Genomic DNA, 18041 nt, shown 5'->3' on the forward strand with positions numbered 1-18041 from the left:
GTCAATGTAAACACAAAATGATGTCCGTGTAAACATAAAACAAGATTCAGTCTCAGGCACCTAATACACATTTGCTCATTCCGTTGCTAAAATAACTGGTTTTATTATGTTCTAACTGTTTCATTTTCGGTTATTTAAATTAGTAAGAAAATGGTGGGAAATCGAATAACACACCTATAAAAAAAAAACTGCTCCCAGAAGCTCAAACACATTACTAAGATGCATTCCACCAACCGCATTTAGCTTAATTATTGTTGGTGCACGGACGGACCCTCTCTCCATCTCACACACACACACTCCTGTCCTTACAAATACCAGGATCAGCTCTCTATTCTGATCTTCTCAGCCCGCACCACTAGGACTCCACTATATAACATCTTACGCGAAGAAATCGCACAGGCGGCGAACACGCGTCGGCACGGGGGATCTGTCACCGCGCGCCATTCTTCCGCAACGGTGCTCTGGAGCCCCCCGGCCAGATTACTAACGACAAACAGCCTCCAAGACAAACACTTTAACAGATACGTTGCGGGATTAAATCTAGGCCTACATATGGCTTTCTTCAGTCTCTCCCTCCCTGTGCTGTTATATTAGGCCACGTTTTAGTCAAACAGTCGAATGTCTCTCTTCTGAGTGTACGACCATAGCTTTGTGTTCTACCTAAATGAGCACTGAAAAGTCCATAGCAACAACAACCCAAAAATATATAATTACGTTATTCCATTTTCCTTCCTGATACATCAAAGTTGTGTTTTCATGCATTAGTTATGCGAAAAACCTAAAGATGGTGCAACATGATGAGGGATAAAATCTAAAAAGCACGCAGCGGTCGGCGCTTTGTGCACACCAAACATAAAACGGACATAAAAAAGGAAATATTTAACAGACATGTGTAACCCAATATTCAGTCTTAGTAGGCTGGTCTAAGGGTAATGTTTAGCTACAGTGATGGTCAGATGTTACAGAACGGTGTACATTTTTTAACTCTTATGTCATCATGTATTTGGGAAAATAATTTTCCATCATACTTGTCTGCATTTGTCTTTATTCACATTACAAATTTTCCTTCGCATCAAGAGGAAAATCTTTTTTTTTCAATATTGGGGGGATTTTTCCCTTTTTTCTGGAGTTCCAATTTTTTTAACATTTATTTCAGCTTGAAAACCCACTATAAATATGCACAACTCTCTGAAAAGGGCAAGGCTTTCGAGAAGGCTCCACTGTGAGCTTATTGCCTTGTGCTTACGGCTCAGTCTTCTCTGCTGTACACTCACTGCACACGTTATGAGAAACCCCTACATTGTGTCCCCACGGGCCAACCTATTACGCAGGCCTTAGACTTAACAGTGCATTTTATAGGTGTCCGATAAAAGGGTGTATAACAGAGTGTCACAGGCAGGGTGGCAGACGTTGCGGTAGCATGAGTGTATCAGGCACTGGAGCGTTAGTGCAGGTTTTACAAGTTTCAGTGTAACTACTGTTTTGAGAGCAGTAGGCCAAACCATCTATCTCACAGTGGTCATGCAATGAGAGGCTCCACTGATAAAGAGCTGGTGGGCAGAGAATACAAACAGCATCACAACAGGTGAGTACAGGGGGCCCCAGTTCATCTGCAAGCTGTGTGTGCCTAATAAGTAAGATTAATGTCCTATTTAACTAAGGGACTGATATACACCCTTTTATTGCATTACTATAGTGTGTATGTGTATGTGTGTGTGTGTATATACAACCAAAGAAGATTCCAGGTGATTAACTGCAGTGTACTGTAGTAAGCGATGTAGAGATATTCACAATTGTAGTGAAGTATACAAGGTTTCAGAGAAAGGGGACGTTTTGGACAGAGGTCCTTCATCAGTTGTGCAAGGAAAGCACTTCTTCAAAGCAAAATATTTTTGAATATCTATCTATCTATCTATCTATCTATCTATCTATCTATCTATCTATCTATCTATCTATCTATCTATCTATCTATCTATCTATCTATCTATCTATCTATCTATCTATCTATCTATCTATCTATCTATCTATCTATCTATCTATCTATCTGTGTGTGTGTGTGTGTGTGTGTGTTGTTAATATATATGTAATAAATGTTCCTTTTCCCATGACAGCATAAATCTTTAAATGAAGGATTTTGCCCAACGCTCCACAGACATGCGTGCCATGTCACAGCGCTTGCGGTAAATAATTCCGTCCTGATCGGACTGGGGCTCGCCTGCGTGGATGCGGCTTATGACTTATTCATACTGTAGCTGGTGACCTTTCTATGAAGAGCCATGATTACCATACACACGCGCCACACAGACTATTGGAACATGGGCGGACTCTACTGCTCAGTGAAGGCTGGCCCTACAGTATAACAGTTACAAAACGTTGTCACACTTGTCAGCGTGATTATTTATTTTAAAAAAGGAAGGGTTGACAGTAATTATGAGAGCACATGGAGGGGGTTGCAACAGGCTACACACTATACAGGCTGAAGTAAGGTGTGCCAGTGAGTGTGTACAACCATGGCTGGTCGTGTGTGTAAGTGAAAACCAACCTTTAATTCAAGCCACTGTATGTAATAGCATAAGCCAGAAGGTTTCCATTCAGAGGTGTGCTGGGACCCTGGCAGCTGAGATCTGGATACTGGTTTGGATTATAGAACAGGCCAGTAAGGCCAGTGACCATGGGGTCTCTGACCAGCAGGGCTCTAGACGCTTAGGCACAGACTGTCGCAGTGTAACACACAGCTGTTGGCCAGTGACAGTACACATAATCAAAGCAAATCTAGAAGTCTTACCAGCTGCTGTTTCTAGAGAATAATGAACTTTATGGAACGGTGGCATGATGTGTAACTGAACGAGTGTGCTGCATGTCCTACAGGTGTCTCCAAACCGCATGCACCCAGCGTGCTCATTAGACCCGTCTCTGGATAATGGGCTACGTCTCTAACGACCGGATGCTTGACTGGAACCACATCTTTGATCAACTAGATCTGACACAAAGTCTGTCAAGATCATAACAAGCCAGAACAACTTTACAGGATTTCAAACTAATTGGGGTCATATGGAAGCACGGCGCCTTCACACCAGACAGGGCATCTGCAGCGTGGGAGACGCAGACGCGTGCAGGTGTGTCCACAGGTGGAGCAGGCGGAGTCTGACTGTTTGATATCAGGTAGCTAGCAAGCTAACGTAGGCAAGCGGACTTAGTTATATATGCGCATACCCCTTAGATCTGGCAGGTAGTGAGACAGCAGTGTCCTGTGGTGGTGCATTTGATGACAGGCAGATAAATTCTTCAGATTCTACATAATAGTAATGAATGCCTACAGCTCATCTAACTCCACATTTCAACAGTAGTTGGGGTGTTGATGTGGCTGGCTTATTCAATCTGACATGGAATCGGCACTAATTGCACATCGTCAGCCATGGCAGTAATTGGTGTGTGATCTCAGGTTTTTCCACAGATGTACGAGGTGGTGGAGAGTGAGGTTTCTTTATTTCACTGAGCGTACAGTGTACAGTTCTCTGAAGTATCTGACGTGTGTATCGAGTCTCTGAAGTATCTGACTTGTGTAATGAGTCTCTGATGTATCTGACGTGTGTGTCGAGTCTCTGAAGTGTCTGACGTGTGTATCGAGTCTCTGAAGTATCTGACGTGTGTATCGAGTCTCTGAAGTATCTGACGTGTGTATCGAGTCTCTGAAGTATCTGACGTGTGTCGAGTCTCTGAAGTATCTGACGTGTGTAGTGAGTCTCTGAAGTATCTGACGTGTGTGTTGAGTCTCTGAAGTATCTGACGTGTGTGTTGAGTCTCTGAAGTATCTGACGTGTGTGTTGAGTCTCTGAAGTATCTGACGTGTGTAGTGAGTCTCTGAAGTATCTGACGTGTGCATTGAGTCTCTGAAGTTCTATTATCAGTCCACAGCAACTGCTGTAGTTGAACAAATTGTGTTCTATGAATTCTCGAAGTGTTATGTGATGTGGTTTTATTAAACATAGATTTTTTTTGGATCATTTTGGTCTATGGTCCTTGGTAGTGGTTTCTTTGTTTTTTCCTTGGATATTTTTGGAGCAATAGATGTTAAAGTGCACCACTAACTACTACACTAATCTGCTAGCTGGCGATGGCCAGTAGAGAACGAAACAGAGAGAAGGCTAAAAGTCACAGCAGTGAGTTCATGCTTACGCAACACCAAGTGCATTTCACCACAGCTTCAGCTGGACAGACAGAGAAATTGTATTAGCTATAACTAGAACAGTCCAGGTAAATAAGCTTTAAACCATGTCAGTACTGACAACCTGACAAGAAGTATAGACACACTGGTACCTTAACTAACAGTATAGAGAATCACACTAGTCTGTACTGGTACCTTAACTAGCAGTATAGAGACACTTTGGTAGACACAGAAAAACTTTAGCAATCAGCTTTCATTTCTGCTAAAAAAAATTAACAGAACACTTAAATCACACGTCTGACTGTGAATGGAAGACTGGCACTCTGGAGAATCTCTTCCCAGACCTGGATCAGAGTATCAGTGAGCTCCTGCACAGTTAGCAGTGCTGCTCAGAGATGTCGGATGCACGATACACGATAACGTTCCAGATGATCTCAGTTGGTCTGGGGAACGTGAGGGCCAGTCAAGGACATCCTAGATTGTGTGACCCTCCTAGAATGTGCCAACCCAGACCATCACTGACCCGCCGCCAACCAGGTCATGGTGGACGATCTTACAGACAGTGTAACGTTCACCACGGCATCTCCGGACTCTTTCTCGTCGGTCACACGCGCTCAGCGTGAACCTGCTCTCACCTGTGAAGGAATGGGGCGCTGACGGCAGACCTGCTCTTCGAGCCGCACAGCTCACCACAAATGACTCGTGCTTGTGCCTCGGTGTCGCCTCCGTGCTGGGAGACGCAGCAAACCTTCTTGCACGGACGGTTGTGCCCTCCTGGAGGAGCGAGACTACCTATGGAGCGTGAACGGGCTGCAGGTATCATCTCATGACACCAGTAGTGACAAGGACACTAATAAACAGCAGAACTACAATACTGCAGAGGAGAATCAGTTATGGAGGACGAGAGCACGTTCCTTTCTGGTGGAGGTCTTGCTGTTGTCACTTTCATTTGCACCAAATCAGGTGAAATTGAGTCTCAGTCACTTCTGCATCCTAACTGGACAGACTGATATCCCAGAAATGTAACCAACTTGGTGTTATACTCTGATGATAAAGTGTTCCCTTATTTTTTTTGGAGCAGTGTTTAACAAAAGGAACACACCATGTTAGGCTCTCCTCCATCTCGAGTTGTTTAATGTACCTTCACGTCGGAATCCGCTGCAGCAAAAGTTGGAACCTTTCCGACACGCAAAGCATTTTGTGTGCGGGCACTTTTGTAGGTAACGCAAGAAGAAACACGCTGCAGTCGCAGTTTGGTGTGGTCCCACCTCTAGTGTGTAGACTCCCTCATGTTCACGACGCTTCCTTTCTCGTTGGTCGGTTCCTATGGATTCTTATGAGTTCACTTTGAAGCAGCTCCACTACTGTGCCAAGTTAGTATTTACTAGCACCATCTATTACATGGATATAATGCACTAAAGCTCCGCACTGACTGCGGTAATTAGCCAAAGCCTCCCACTGATTGGTTGAGAGATTGATTATGTTGATTAGGAAAATAGCAATAAAATGCAGCGAAAATGACAAAATAGGCACCATGCAGCGACCCCGTTTTCTCAGGTTAGCATAATGTAGTATAGAGGCTGATCTCCAATAATGGCGTTTTTTCTCCACTGACAAACAAACGTTTTAGTTCCGTCTAGACGATCAGCGATTAAAAAGCGAAATGGGGGAGAATCGATCGGTGTGAGGTTTTAACAGCGCTGTCGCGGTCCCAGGCGCTCGTTCCTTTGACATGGCGCGCACAACAGCGGCATTAAAAGCCGTCCGTCCCCGCCCAGCTCAGGCCAGCGTGGCACGGACGCACCGGCCATAAACGCCACTCTTGTCCCGTTATTCGCCGCGATGCCGTCTGTCGTGGCAGGCTGTAGCGCACTCACACTGCTGCGTCAAACCGTGCAGGTGCGGCGCTTTAGAGCGCGTGATCCGCACCGGGTCTGCGGTCACTGCCACGAGGACCGTCGTTTTACAGACGCACGTTTACATGTAGCAAAGACAGTAAACAAGGAAAAGTAACCATCATCTTGCAAACAATAAAGGGAGAAGGGGAAATAAAGATGGACGTGCGCTGCCAGAGTAGTAATTGTCTTTGCTGACAGATGTGTCGTTTTTGGCAGGGACGTACAGTCATCGTGGGCTGGCGAAAGGATGACGGCAGACAATAGAGAAAACTCTTCAGTGACGGTGTGGGACACAGGAGGCCGGAAGCGTGCAGTTTCAAGGGCGACCCCCCCCCTCCAAAAAAATAACAAAAACAACCGACCCTATGCGATGCTCTGAAGGACACGCGGCACGAGGCTGGCCCGTTTTCTGCACTGGGTCCTGTGTATACGCATGGGTTACTGTAGTCAGCACCACACACGCACATACAGAGAGAGAGAACGAACAAACGAACATTTCTGAACCAGCATAATTTATTTCAGCTTGAATATAAAACTAAAACCAGAAAATTAATTCAAATGTTATGGTGCTCCATACAGTATACTAAAACCACAACCAGTGACCTGGGTGCCAGGTTACTGTTTCCATTCACATCAGATTTAAAAGAATAATTCTGTTGATTCACAAAGAATAAATGTAGACTTTGTGCCTCTTTTCCAAAGTACCACTAATTTATTTTCCATTATGAAACCAAATTAGAGGATATGATTCCAATAACAGTTACCATCTATAATAAAAATATGAACAAAGCATTTCATTTTTAAACGTGGTTTACAAGCACCTGATGACACCTAACCCAAGATCAACCCGTCGGCATTGCAGGTCGGTGTAGTGCCTTTTCTAGCCAGTCCTCTGACAGTCCAGTTTTACCCTCAGAGCTGCCCGCGTACCTCATCCAACAACACCAAACATTCCATCGGTTTTGATCCGTGCCAGGAGCCAAGCCAGATCGAAAACATGGGTCGTAACCAGGATCCGAATGGACGGGGTAAAAATGTTAATTTCATCCAAGGCCGACCATCATCAGCTGGTCGGCTGGCTTTGTCGGTCACGCCTGGTTGTTTGTGTTCAGAGTTGCATTGGGGAGGTTTAGGAAGGCACCACTGCTCAAGAACTCCTGTCCTTTTGGCACTGTGGGGAGTTTCAGTGGGCGTGATGCCACATCGTTTAGTCTGTACAAAAATGTCAAATATGCAAAACTGTACAAGAAAAACAAACAGATGTATGAAACATTCACTTTACCCACCCCCGTTCCCAGAAAGAAAAACAAGGACCCCCTTCAAAGTGGCTGGACAAACATGATTCTGAATAAAGTTAATACACAGTCTCACATGTTCGACATGGACTTCAATGGCATAAAAACATGAAAGGATGAGCGGGAGGGTGGAGGGAAGTGTGAAGGGGTGAGTCCTGTTTTGTGTCTCCGACCGACCGACAGACAAGCTGTAGGAGGAGAGTGAAAGGGAGGAGGAAAATGAAGAGTGAGGGAAAGCTGTATCTACACTGCTGAGCGCCGTCTGATGATAAAGGCCCCTCGCTGTAGCTGGCCTAAATAAATCCTCATTTTTGTACTGTCACTGGTCTTCCTCACCCAGATCTGGAGGGAAAGAAACACAACAAATAAATAAATAAATACATTCGAAATTAAATAAATTCATTCATTCAGCATTAATATGAAAAAAAAAACAAAACCACTTCCATAGTCTTGGTATAGTCAAAAGCAAATATGATGTAATCTTTGGCATGTCACACGGGGTTTGAGAAGCCAGAGTGGAAAACGCCATTTTCCCTCAAAACAAACCTCTCTGCTTAAGGCTGAACTACAACTACCCAGATGGAGAAAAGCGATTCTGTCAGTTTTATTGGCTTCCCTCCCTCGGTTCTCTACTGGCTCCTGTTGTGCTGACTATGCTGTGACCGCTGAACGTCAGGCCTGTGCTCTACCTGATCCTGTTTTAGTGCTTCATCATAGCTGAGTCATCAGCTGACCCGAGTCCCACGCGAGATGCATCCGGATACATCAACTTTAGGACGGTTTGTTTAAACCGAATTGACACAGAGATTGTTTCTCTTTTCCTGAAGGTGAGTGAGTTCACGTCCTAAACAGGTCTGGAAGGTCCTAGTGGTTCTTCATATCACATTATGACTTTTTCCCCAAGATCGCCATGGCGACAGAGGTGGAAAGACACACACACACACACATTGTAAAACTGGACGACTAACTGTGGCAGATCTGACATGTGACAGAGTCCTGAGGTGTTTGGATGTGTCGCTGCCCAAGGTCATGCACAGGAACAACACGATGGACGTTCTAACAGTCGTGTCTAGTCCTCTGTCATCTGGACTCGGATCATATGAGCTAAACCACAACACCGAGCACAGATTAGTGTCTTCAGAACCGAGACTGACGGTTCCTGTGCTCCTTTAAGACAAACTTGCTGAACAAAGAATAAGAAAATGGAAACAAATAAAAAACTAACAAACAACCCCCCCAGAAAACTAGCTGCATACACAGAACCACGAAGCTCAAATCCTACAGAACAAAAAATCATGACAGAGCAGACTGCATGGATTACTGGGAATAAGTAAGCAACAACTGTGGTACATTCCCTCCTGTGTTTAGAGGATTAGACCCAAGGTTCTGGATTAAGGGGAAATTAAGATTAGCATAATCACTAAGTAAATGCACACAGCTTTCCCACTGGATCGTTTTTTCCCCTGCCTGAGGCACCGCCCTTGTTTTCAAACTCATCACTTTACATACCTCACCGGTGCCCACAGAACTGATGACACAGCTGATCCTTGTGTTGTCCTTCGACTCCAGATAGATGGCCTGGCTCTTATGGTACCTGAGAGAGGACAATACCCCCAAACCCAAACGAAACAAAAAAGACAACAACATTAAACACTTATGGTCTTCTGACTAGTATTAGTCAATATTCAATACCAACATTGCAAGAGGCAGTAGTTAAAAGGAACCTTCTAACAAATCTATTTATTGTTACGTTTATATTTGGTTAAATCTATTTATTGTGTGCTGAAGGATACTGAACAATCTCAGTTGCTGCAGACGAGTCTCAGCAGGTGCTGAGATGATGTTTGGTGTTTACGTGATCCAATAAACACTAAGTATTTTGGTTAAACTACTGTAGGCCTATCTATACGCCCGTCAGCACTTTAAGAAGGGACATTACAACCTTGGTATATAGCAATACATTTAGTCAGTACCAGTCTTGAAACTCTACTTCTGAAAGCTAAGATGAGTTCCGGCCTTTCTTACGTAGGAAGGTCTGTACATCTCATCAGTAGGGACGGACGTAATTTGAGTGTTTTAACAGAAAAAAAATTCTCTCCCTACACCTGTTACTTAATTGAACAAACAAATAAGTTTCAAACAGCACAACATACAAACCTCTCACTAACAGAAACTCTGTTCCACACTGTCTCTCTGACCCTGTGTCTTCAAAGAAATCATTCATTTGCATTGACCTTCTGACCCCAACTAATTTAAAATGGTGTTTACAGAGCCATGTGTAGGGTCACAGAACATGACCGAGTCCACAGTGTTTGTTTACGTTATCACACACATGCATTACGTATGCAGTCCAGTGTCTTACCCATGACACAAACACAAATCTTAAGTGTTAGAGGGATTTCGAAGGCTCACTTGTGCCACCTTGTGATGACAATGAAGCACCACAGTACAGTACAGCATAAGAGGAGGATTTACAATAGGGTAAGACTGACACCTGGCATTTTCAGGGAATAATGACTTAAGACTAAAACTCCATTTGATCATCTCCATGGCTATTAAAATCACTTTGTTTGTTCTGTGTTTTTTATGCATTTTCAAGTACTGCAATTGTTCTTGGTACCAGACTGCTTCCTGTGCTACAAAATTAATGAAAATAAATCCAAGCTTTGCCCAGCAGTGGTCCTTCCAGTCATGACTAAGTGTCTAAAACATTACGTGATTCAACAGCCACCGACTGGGCCGCAGACATGCACTTACATATTTTCTGGTGAGTGGGAATGATGATGGGAATCTGAATAGCACATGTGAAAATAACCCAAGAACCAGTGTCTTAACGCCAGCACAGCGAGCAGATAACCCCGCTACGCTCCAGCAGCAGCTAGCCAAGGACATCCTTACCATCTCTTGTCGTAGTACAGTTTTCCCTCCTCTATCCGTGCCTCGTATCGCTGGGATGGGCTTTCCATCGGAGCGATGGGAAGGTGCTCTGGTGAAGAGGGTGAGGCTAAGACAGACAGACAACCAAACAACCAGCCAACCAACCAAACAAAAAAACAAACAAACAAACAAGTAAACAGCACTGCAAAACAAGTTCTTGTTTTTTACAGTCATGAGAAACTAGTGGCTTGTGAGCTGAAACTAACCTGGTCTCTTTGGGGACTTTAGCTGCAGAGAAATAAAATCAATAAAAATCAATAAAATGTAAGACACACGACTTATAATAACAGTGATGATCGTAATAACTGATGGCCTTCAGCTACACATTTAAGGGTTCTGTAGAGGTACGCGTTTAAGGGGTTCGGTAGAGGTACGCGTTTAAGGGGTTCGGTAACTTCGTTACCTTGTTCAGTGTTCTCAGATCCTCCAGTATTTGCTCCTCAGTCAGTAAGTAGTTTAGCTGGGGTGTGCGGAGTTAAAGAAGACCTGCATGCAGCTCAACTGGAGAAATGAAACACATACACATATGCACGTGTGCAAACACCCCCCCTCTTCACTGCTGTGTACGTGCGTGCGTGTGTGTGCACACTGGGGGAGGACGGGCAGAGAGACAGGCCAGGTCATAAAGGATATCCGGAGCAGGTTTTCTGCGTTTGTCTGGAATTGGGACGGGATCGTTGGGTCTCCTCCGTAGCTTCCGTGTCATGATGGGTTTCACTTCCATGGAATCTGACAGTTCAGAAACACAGAAAATTGTTTCTTTTGTGAACTGTGAACTGCCCATTCACGTGCAACAACAGCAGCCCTAAATATCACAGTGCTTTAACGTGAACTAAATGACATGACTCCACGTCCTTGGTAATAACATGTATGTTATCCTCTTGCCCCATTGACTCGGTAAATGGTGAGGAATGAACCATAAAATCCCTCCCTCCCTCCCTCCCTCTCTCCTTCCTACATCTTTGTTCCGCCACCAAGGAGCGCAGCGAGGACACACTCCACCCTACGCCTCGGTCAGGGAGAAGCAGTGCCCTGCGCTGGGCACCTCACCCACCCTACGCCTCGGTCAGGGAGAAGCAGTGCCCTGCGCTGGGCACCTCACCCACCCTACGCCTCGGTCAGGGAGAAGCAGTGCCCTGCGCTGGGCACCTCACCCACCCTACGCCTCGGTCAGGGAGAAGCAGTGCCCTGCGCTGGGCACCTCACCCACCCTACGCCTCGGTCAGGGAGAAGCAGTGCCCTGCGCTGGGCACCTCACCCACCCTACGCCTCGGTCAGGGAGAAGCAGTGCCCTGCGCTGGGCACCTCACCCACCCTACGCCTCGGTCAGGGAGAAGCAGTGCCCTGCGCTGGGCACCTCACCCACCCTACGCCTCGGTCAGGGAGAAGCAGTGCCCTGCGCTGGGCACCTCACCCACCCTACGCCTCGGTCAGGGAGAAGCAGTGCCCTGCGCTGGGCACCTCACCCACCCTCCACCTCACCTCCGGTCAGCTCCATTGTTAGTTTCTCGTTCTCTATCATCTTTTTCTTCTCCTCCAGTTCTGCAATCAAGTTCTCTTTCAGTTCCACCTTCTTGTCATCAAACTCCTTGACGGCCGCCTTCTTCTCTTTGATGTAGTTCCTCTCCACCTGCTCTGTCTGGCCACAAGAAATAAACATTGCACTAAATATTTATCTCTCAATTAAATGAGATTTTTAATTTGAATACACTGGTGTTCTGATGTATACACTGCTTAAACTACCGAAGTCCTCAATCTTACCTCGAGCTGGAGGAAGAGATCTGCAGAACCAGAGGGGAAAAGAAAGAGGGTTTTCTTTCCATACTCAAACCGAAAACCCGCACACGAGTCAAGCTTCACAAAATACCGACATGTGTTATTACAGAGGACTTGTGCAGCGTTGTGTGACTACCTGCGTTGCGGAGTCTCTCCTTATATTGCTGTTCCAGCTTCTTCATTCTCTTCTGGTACTCCTGTAGGGTGCCTGGCAACAGCCGTGTGTTTACAAGCCACTGTTAAAACCTGTCGACTGGCACACCATGGCCACATTTTCTGCACCTTATCTCTGTCTGTCTGTGCCCATCCTGAGCTAGCAGCCATGCCCTGCAACCATTCCTGTCTCTGATTCATGGCAATCACCATGAACTTATTTTTTAAATCACAGATTGTTACTTTTTGAACTTTTGCACATCTTTGTCCAAGTTATTCATGGTTTATGCCCTGTAGGCTTTTATTCATCGTTATGTAAAGCACTTTTATTACCTTTGCGTATGAAATGTGCCATTCAAATAAACTTGCCTGTAACATACTCATACTGTGAGTGCAGGAAACGGCATAAAGAAACTGCTATATAACACACGAATTTAGATGGGGTCATAAGAAAACGTGCGTACTGTTGCACTAGACAGTTTAAAGTGAACATTCAGACCAAGCTCTCTACCGGTCACCAGGCCAGACTGACTGCAGGTCTGCATGCTCTGACCATCCCTACGGACCGTTAGCCATGTCTGCATATCCAACTACTTTTCAATAATAATTCTCTACTGAAAGCCATTTATACTAGGTTTCAAGAAATATGTAAACTATCCCATGTTTAAGAAACTTAAATATATATTTAAGCCTAAAACAATGACCATTTATTACTTTATATTTTGTAATGGTGGTTCTATAACTGGCTTTCAGTACTGACATTGCATTAGAACGAGAACATTATTTCCAGACAGTCACCTTCTTGGAGTTGTTGCAGTTGCCTTTTCAATGATGCCAGTTTGTCTTGGTACATCCTGTAATAGGAGGGCACAAAAACATTTACTGGAGAACACATCTGTGGACACGCAGCATCAGAATTAGCCAACGGGCTGCAGGGACTAGTTATTAAACATGTAAATGAAGGAGATTAGGAATATTAAAACATTAGGGAGTCTAATCTGTGTACTCACTGTTCCTTGATTTCCACGTAATCATCTTCATCATGCTTCGCCAAGTCTGTTTCACTGGCGTCTTCGGTATCTGAAACAGAATGGAAGATACAATCAAACATTTTCTAAACAAGAAAATGCGGAGGACAAACAGAACCCTAGACACCGCTTCCAATGTGCAGGAGTGCGATTCAAATACGCCATTTTCTTCTGCCCAATCAAAAGATGACGAAGCCATGATGAGGCGGGCACTATGAACACATCCATCCAATCAGTGCTGTTTCTGCCCAATAACAGACCAGTTAACCCAAATCCACCTGAGTCGGGACTAAAAGTCAACACTTTACATACAGTTGGCTTTCCCTATATGAATCTGTTCTCTTTGCAGTTGAGACACTGTGTTGTCACGTTGCATCTTATATAAATATGTCTTAATAAATAAGTAGCACTGACACACAAAAGTGAGAAGACAAGGCATCTTTTTCCAACAACAGATGAGACTGGCTGGTGTACAGAATTACACACCATGTATTTCTCAGTTGATCGCACCGCAAAAATGAACCAACTGAAATGTTTCGATATTGCAGACTAATGTCTTGTAGAAGAAAGAAGAGGCAGCTAGTTAGTTCACTAATCTGTAAACCTTTAGCTATCCACATCTCACCGTGTATTATTTATCATCACGACACAATCAGTGCAAGGCTGGCATGATTTCAACATAGACAGAAAAAACCTAACCAAGCCGGTCTAATAAGACAGTTAGTAATAGTTAATAATAGTTAATAAGACAGTTAGTAATAGTTAATAAGACAGGTAGGTATCGTAGCTGGCTGGCTAGCTAACCTAAGTATAGTTTGTAAATGCCGAACATAAAACATGAAGCATAAGCAGGCTGGTTAAGTTCTGGCTCATCAAACGCACGGACAGCACCAACAGAGCACCACACAGCAGCTCCAATCGCTGTACTAGCCAGTTAGCTCCCTGGCTAACCTAGCTAATGCTACATTAGCAGCGTTTCCCAGCAGTTAGGTAAAGACAGACAATATTTATTCTCGATTGGTGTAAGTTGACTTATAGCAAAAGTAATATAAGACAACCTTCTATTAAAATATTATAATAATATAATATACTGCACAGGATTAGTTAGCTGGTCGACTGCCAGCATTAGCATTAACTAGGTTAGCTAGCTAAGAAAGCAAACAGTAAACATCAGCTGTCTCTGAGCTAGGCTACGTTAGCTTGTTATTAACGTTAATTATGTATGTTTATGTGTTCTATCTTGTTTCTATCTTACAGACTGATATGTGGACAGTAAATAAGTCTCCAGACTGTGATGTGTACTTGTATAGCTGGCGCTAACCCTAAGCAGCTAGCAGTAGCGATGCTAACGCTAGCTAGCTTCTACCTTCTTCTGAATCTCTGCCTCGGAAACTCCGGTCGTCGTCTTCATCCACACTGTCCAGCTCCTCTTCGTCGTTGTAGTAGTCCACCATGGGTGAGAGCAACGTTGACGCCATTCGCTATCACCTAAACATATATATAGATATAGATGAGGATATATATGCGGGTAAATATGGAACCACTGTGGCTTTAGCTAACGAACTCGACTAGCTGGATCGGTGAAGATGGATTTTTCGCTTACAATCCAAAACAGCGCCAGTGGGCGGACCCGGTAATCTTATTGGTCAACAGATTGGTCACAGCAATCTGATTGGGCCGGCTTGATAATCTAATTGGGTGGGCCCGGTAACCTGATTGGGCAACATATTGGGCCCGGTAATCTGATTGGGTAGCAGGCTGTGTATAAAATAGATGGGATATTGAGTTTAATATGTTCTAAACAAAGCACTAACGCCACAGCTGCTCGCAGGCTTTACTAGCAGGCCTAGGTAGGCCCAGGAGTCAGTAAAATAGACCTTTAATAACGTCGTCATAATTACATTATAAAGCAGGTAGGGGGAAAAAACATATTTGGTAAATTGCCATTATGAAAACATAAACTGCTATGAAAGAAACCGAGATTTGGTCGAGGTTTATGGTCATAGTGTATTTTCAAAATCAACAGGCAAATGAAAAATGAAATGAAAAACTTAATAGCTATTTTGAAAACAGTGAAACTGACATAAAAGTCTGACGTGCTCCACTATCCGTTGAAAAGGAAGTTCATATAATTGCCTTTATATTAAAGGCACCAATATTCCTCATGTTTGCAAGCACTAATGGAGTGGCATTCATGATTACTTCCAATCTGTAAGAAGGTACAGTATAACTGGGATACACACACATCTTAGTCGAAATGTTACAGCTGTGACAGCTTAACATAGCTGCCCTCGATTTGACCACATAATTAGTTACTGGGTCTATTGTGTGGAAGTCCTCAGCACACAAAGACTGGAGTAAAAGAGATTAGAGATAAAGTCTGACCTACATAAGACCAATAAAGGGGTATTTTTAATGTAGATTAATATAGGATAAAAATAACAAAAGCAGTGATAATGCCACACACACATATTCTGGGTAGGTGGTATGGATAAGGAAGTGTCCCTTTTCTACTAGTTACTATTAGTTGTAGAGTCAATCTTTGTTAACCTTACCAGTCTGCTCTTCCACATTACTTCAAGATTATTTTGTCATCCGATTTCAAAGGATTTGTCTATTATGTCATCTTTTAATATGCAATTTCCGATTGAAACGACAGGTGGCACTACGTTTCAAGAATTTGTGTACTCGAGCGTTGTCCGTTCGACCGTGTCACCACAGTTACCTTAGAGCAGGTGCGATGAAATTTTGATGCATGTAATGTAATTCAGGTCTGTGTCGGCAGTGACAGCTCGAGCGTAGTCACGCCGCAGGTCTTTCGTACGACACACAGTTGTAGAAGTAGGGCGCGAGGATGAGGATGTCTTCGCAGCAGATGATGTGCATTTGACACGGCGACATAATTCGCACCGAAGAACTTTGCAATGAAAGGCGTCTTTGTTAGGTTTATCAGACATCGGGCACTCGCGTAAAATCCACTCGCTCATATTTCCAGGCGCTGACCGAAGCTGCCCGACGAGTTCTGCGGAGTTGTGCAGACAAAGGATAACACGCCGCTGAATAGTAAGGTCAGTGATGTTTGTGTTTTTTTTAAGCATTGTCTTGTATTGAGTAAACATTTTCATGCATGGCTGCACAATGAATTTAGAGATGCCTCGTTTTTACTATGAGCGTCATGTTGCCCTTCATCTGAACTCGATTGTCTTTGCCTAGTTATACTACACAGAGAGGGCAAGTGCACCACACACGCACTAACGTGCACTTAGCGGTGTACAAACTGTTTATAAAATAGACACTGACCCTGGGAAAAAAAACAGTTAAAAAAGGCAAAGCCAAATAGGAGACTTGGCCCACGTCAGCATGCTGGGTGAACATGGCGAGTCAGGATATCCTCCTCGTGAGCTGGTTCGTGTGGTTTGAGTTCAGAAACTACCACTTATTTCCGTGTGAGGAAACGGGACAGCAGCATAGGCGGATAAACGCGAGGACTTCACGCGAAGAACGGAGGAATAAACGCTTTAGGAGGACGGAGAGGCGTTAGACGGAGGTCAGTAAAGTCACGTTGATCTTTATCTGCTGGCTGGCCGATGAAACTTAAGCTTTGACTTCGCTGAGGTTCGTTAGATCTGCGCTACACACAAGCCTGCAGTTGCACAACTTCACATTTCACCAAGCGGGGTTTCGCTGTGTGTGCACGCTGTTTTTGCTGAATTGACACCTCTGGAAAGCACTTACATTAACAGCATTTGTCCAAAGCGACTTACAATTCTGACTGAGTACAACTTGAGTAATTGAGGGTTAAGGGTCTTGCTCAGGGGCCCAACAGTGGCAAGCTGGCAGTGGTGGGACTTGAACTAGCAACCTTCTGATTACCAGTCCAGTACCTTCACCACCTACCACTTTGATTTAACTTCCTCTCGCCTGAAGCTCAAAATGTCAAACGCAGCGTTAATACAAATGCCTTTAAAGACTGAAAGCTGCCGACCATCTTATTCATGGTGCTCGTCGTCAGGTTGAACATGCGTGCGCCTCGCGGACGTTAAAGAAGCTGCGTAGGAGCACGAGCTTGCGCGCGTGAGACTTCCAGCTCGGCTTAGCGCGAGCGGTGGGCGCAGCACTCGCGTGTCCGACGTCCGAGAAGTTGGCCGCGGGGACACCGGGGACCGACGGACCGGGGTGAAGAGCGAGGTAGTTTGTCTTACGGCGCGTGCCGTTAGAGCGACCAGATCGTACGGTTGCGCGTGTTTTAACTCCTAACGGCTCCATTGTTGGACTAGACGTGTGATTACAGACTCGGTGCCGTCAGACGGAAGAGCGGTGTGTCGGTACCTGTCGCTCCGGCGACTCTCCGCGAGTGCGCCGTTTCACGGCTATTCCGTGAAAGAGTTTCACGTTTTGCGGTTCAAGTCGTGCGATTATTTGCACGCACGCCTTCGACAGGACGCGATGAGCGCGAGAGGGACACGGCGTCGTTCTCCGCTTCTGTTTATTGCCCGGCACGCGCTTCCGTGTGATAACGGAGCATCGCGCTGTCGTGCACGTGTACGTCTGTTGGCCGCCTTTTATAATCCTCACGCGCGGTGTGAGTTTCTTCGTGGTTTTTGACGCCATTTATTTCGAGGGCTCCTCCCAGCTTCAACTTCTAGACCATCAGCCCGTGATACTGGTCAGACTGGGACGGACACCGTCTCGGTGGCTCACGCGCTTCATACCGAGGCGCACAGCTGTGGTGTCTGACGTGTCTTTGCAAGGTGCGTTAAAGTAGTGGCTAAGGACACGCGTTCAGGAA

The 18041-nt window shown here is 44.9% G+C and overlaps 2 protein-coding genes across 11 annotated transcripts in view; one reads left to right on the forward strand and one right to left on the reverse strand.

Moving 5' to 3' along the window:
• Window positions 1–6554: 6554 nt before the first annotated feature.
• Window positions 6555–14843, reverse strand: suds3 (SDS3 homolog, SIN3A corepressor complex component). Its single transcript, XM_027029166.2, has 12 exons — window positions 14619–14843; window positions 13235–13304; window positions 13023–13078; window positions 12208–12279; window positions 12057–12076; window positions 11778–11934; window positions 10929–11024; window positions 10699–10760; window positions 10502–10523; window positions 10257–10362; window positions 8868–8952; window positions 6555–7700 (listed from the first exon to the last, which is right to left on the reverse strand). Exons 1-12 carry the CDS (start codon window positions 14728–14730, stop codon window positions 7602–7604), a joined length of 957 nt encoding a protein of 318 aa, XP_026884967.1. The 5' UTR covers window positions 14731–14843; the 3' UTR covers window positions 6555–7601.
• Window positions 14844–15990: 1147 nt separating this feature from the next.
• The window catches only part of taok3a (TAO kinase 3a), a 48056-nt gene continuing 46005 nt past the window's right edge, over window positions 15991–18041 (forward strand). For 3 of the 10 annotated variants that reach the window (XM_035529651.1, XM_035529650.1, XM_035529661.1), the window contains exon 1: window positions 16368–16799. The gene's annotated coding sequence lies outside the window, so the exon portion shown is untranslated. Of the gene's footprint in view, window positions 16321–16367; window positions 16800–17352; window positions 17441–17806; window positions 18004–18041 lie in introns of those variants that run through there. The other 7 variants (XM_035529655.1, XM_035529657.1, XM_035529652.1 and 4 more) reach the window with 6 other exon arrangements.

Source organism: Electrophorus electricus, chromosome 9, assembly GCF_013358815.1.
Source record: "Electrophorus electricus isolate fEleEle1 chromosome 9, fEleEle1.pri, whole genome shotgun sequence".
Lineage (NCBI taxonomy): Eukaryota > Metazoa > Chordata > Actinopteri > Gymnotiformes > Gymnotidae > Electrophorus > Electrophorus electricus.

Bases quoted from the DNA above. Each gene is read 5' to 3' on its own strand.
- suds3 (XM_027029166.2), bottom strand. From the start codon at position 14,730: ATGGCGTCAACGTTGCTCTCACCCATGGTGGACTACTACAACGACGAA. The intron at 12,280-13,022 runs GTGACTGTCTGG...GGCTGTTGCCAG, and splicing joins ACTGCAACAACTCCAAGAAG to GCACCCTACAGGAGTACCAG. The intron at 10,524-10,698 runs GTAACGAAGTTA...ATTTCTCTGCAG, and splicing joins ATCTGAGAACACTGAACAAG to CTAAAGTCCCCAAAGAGACC.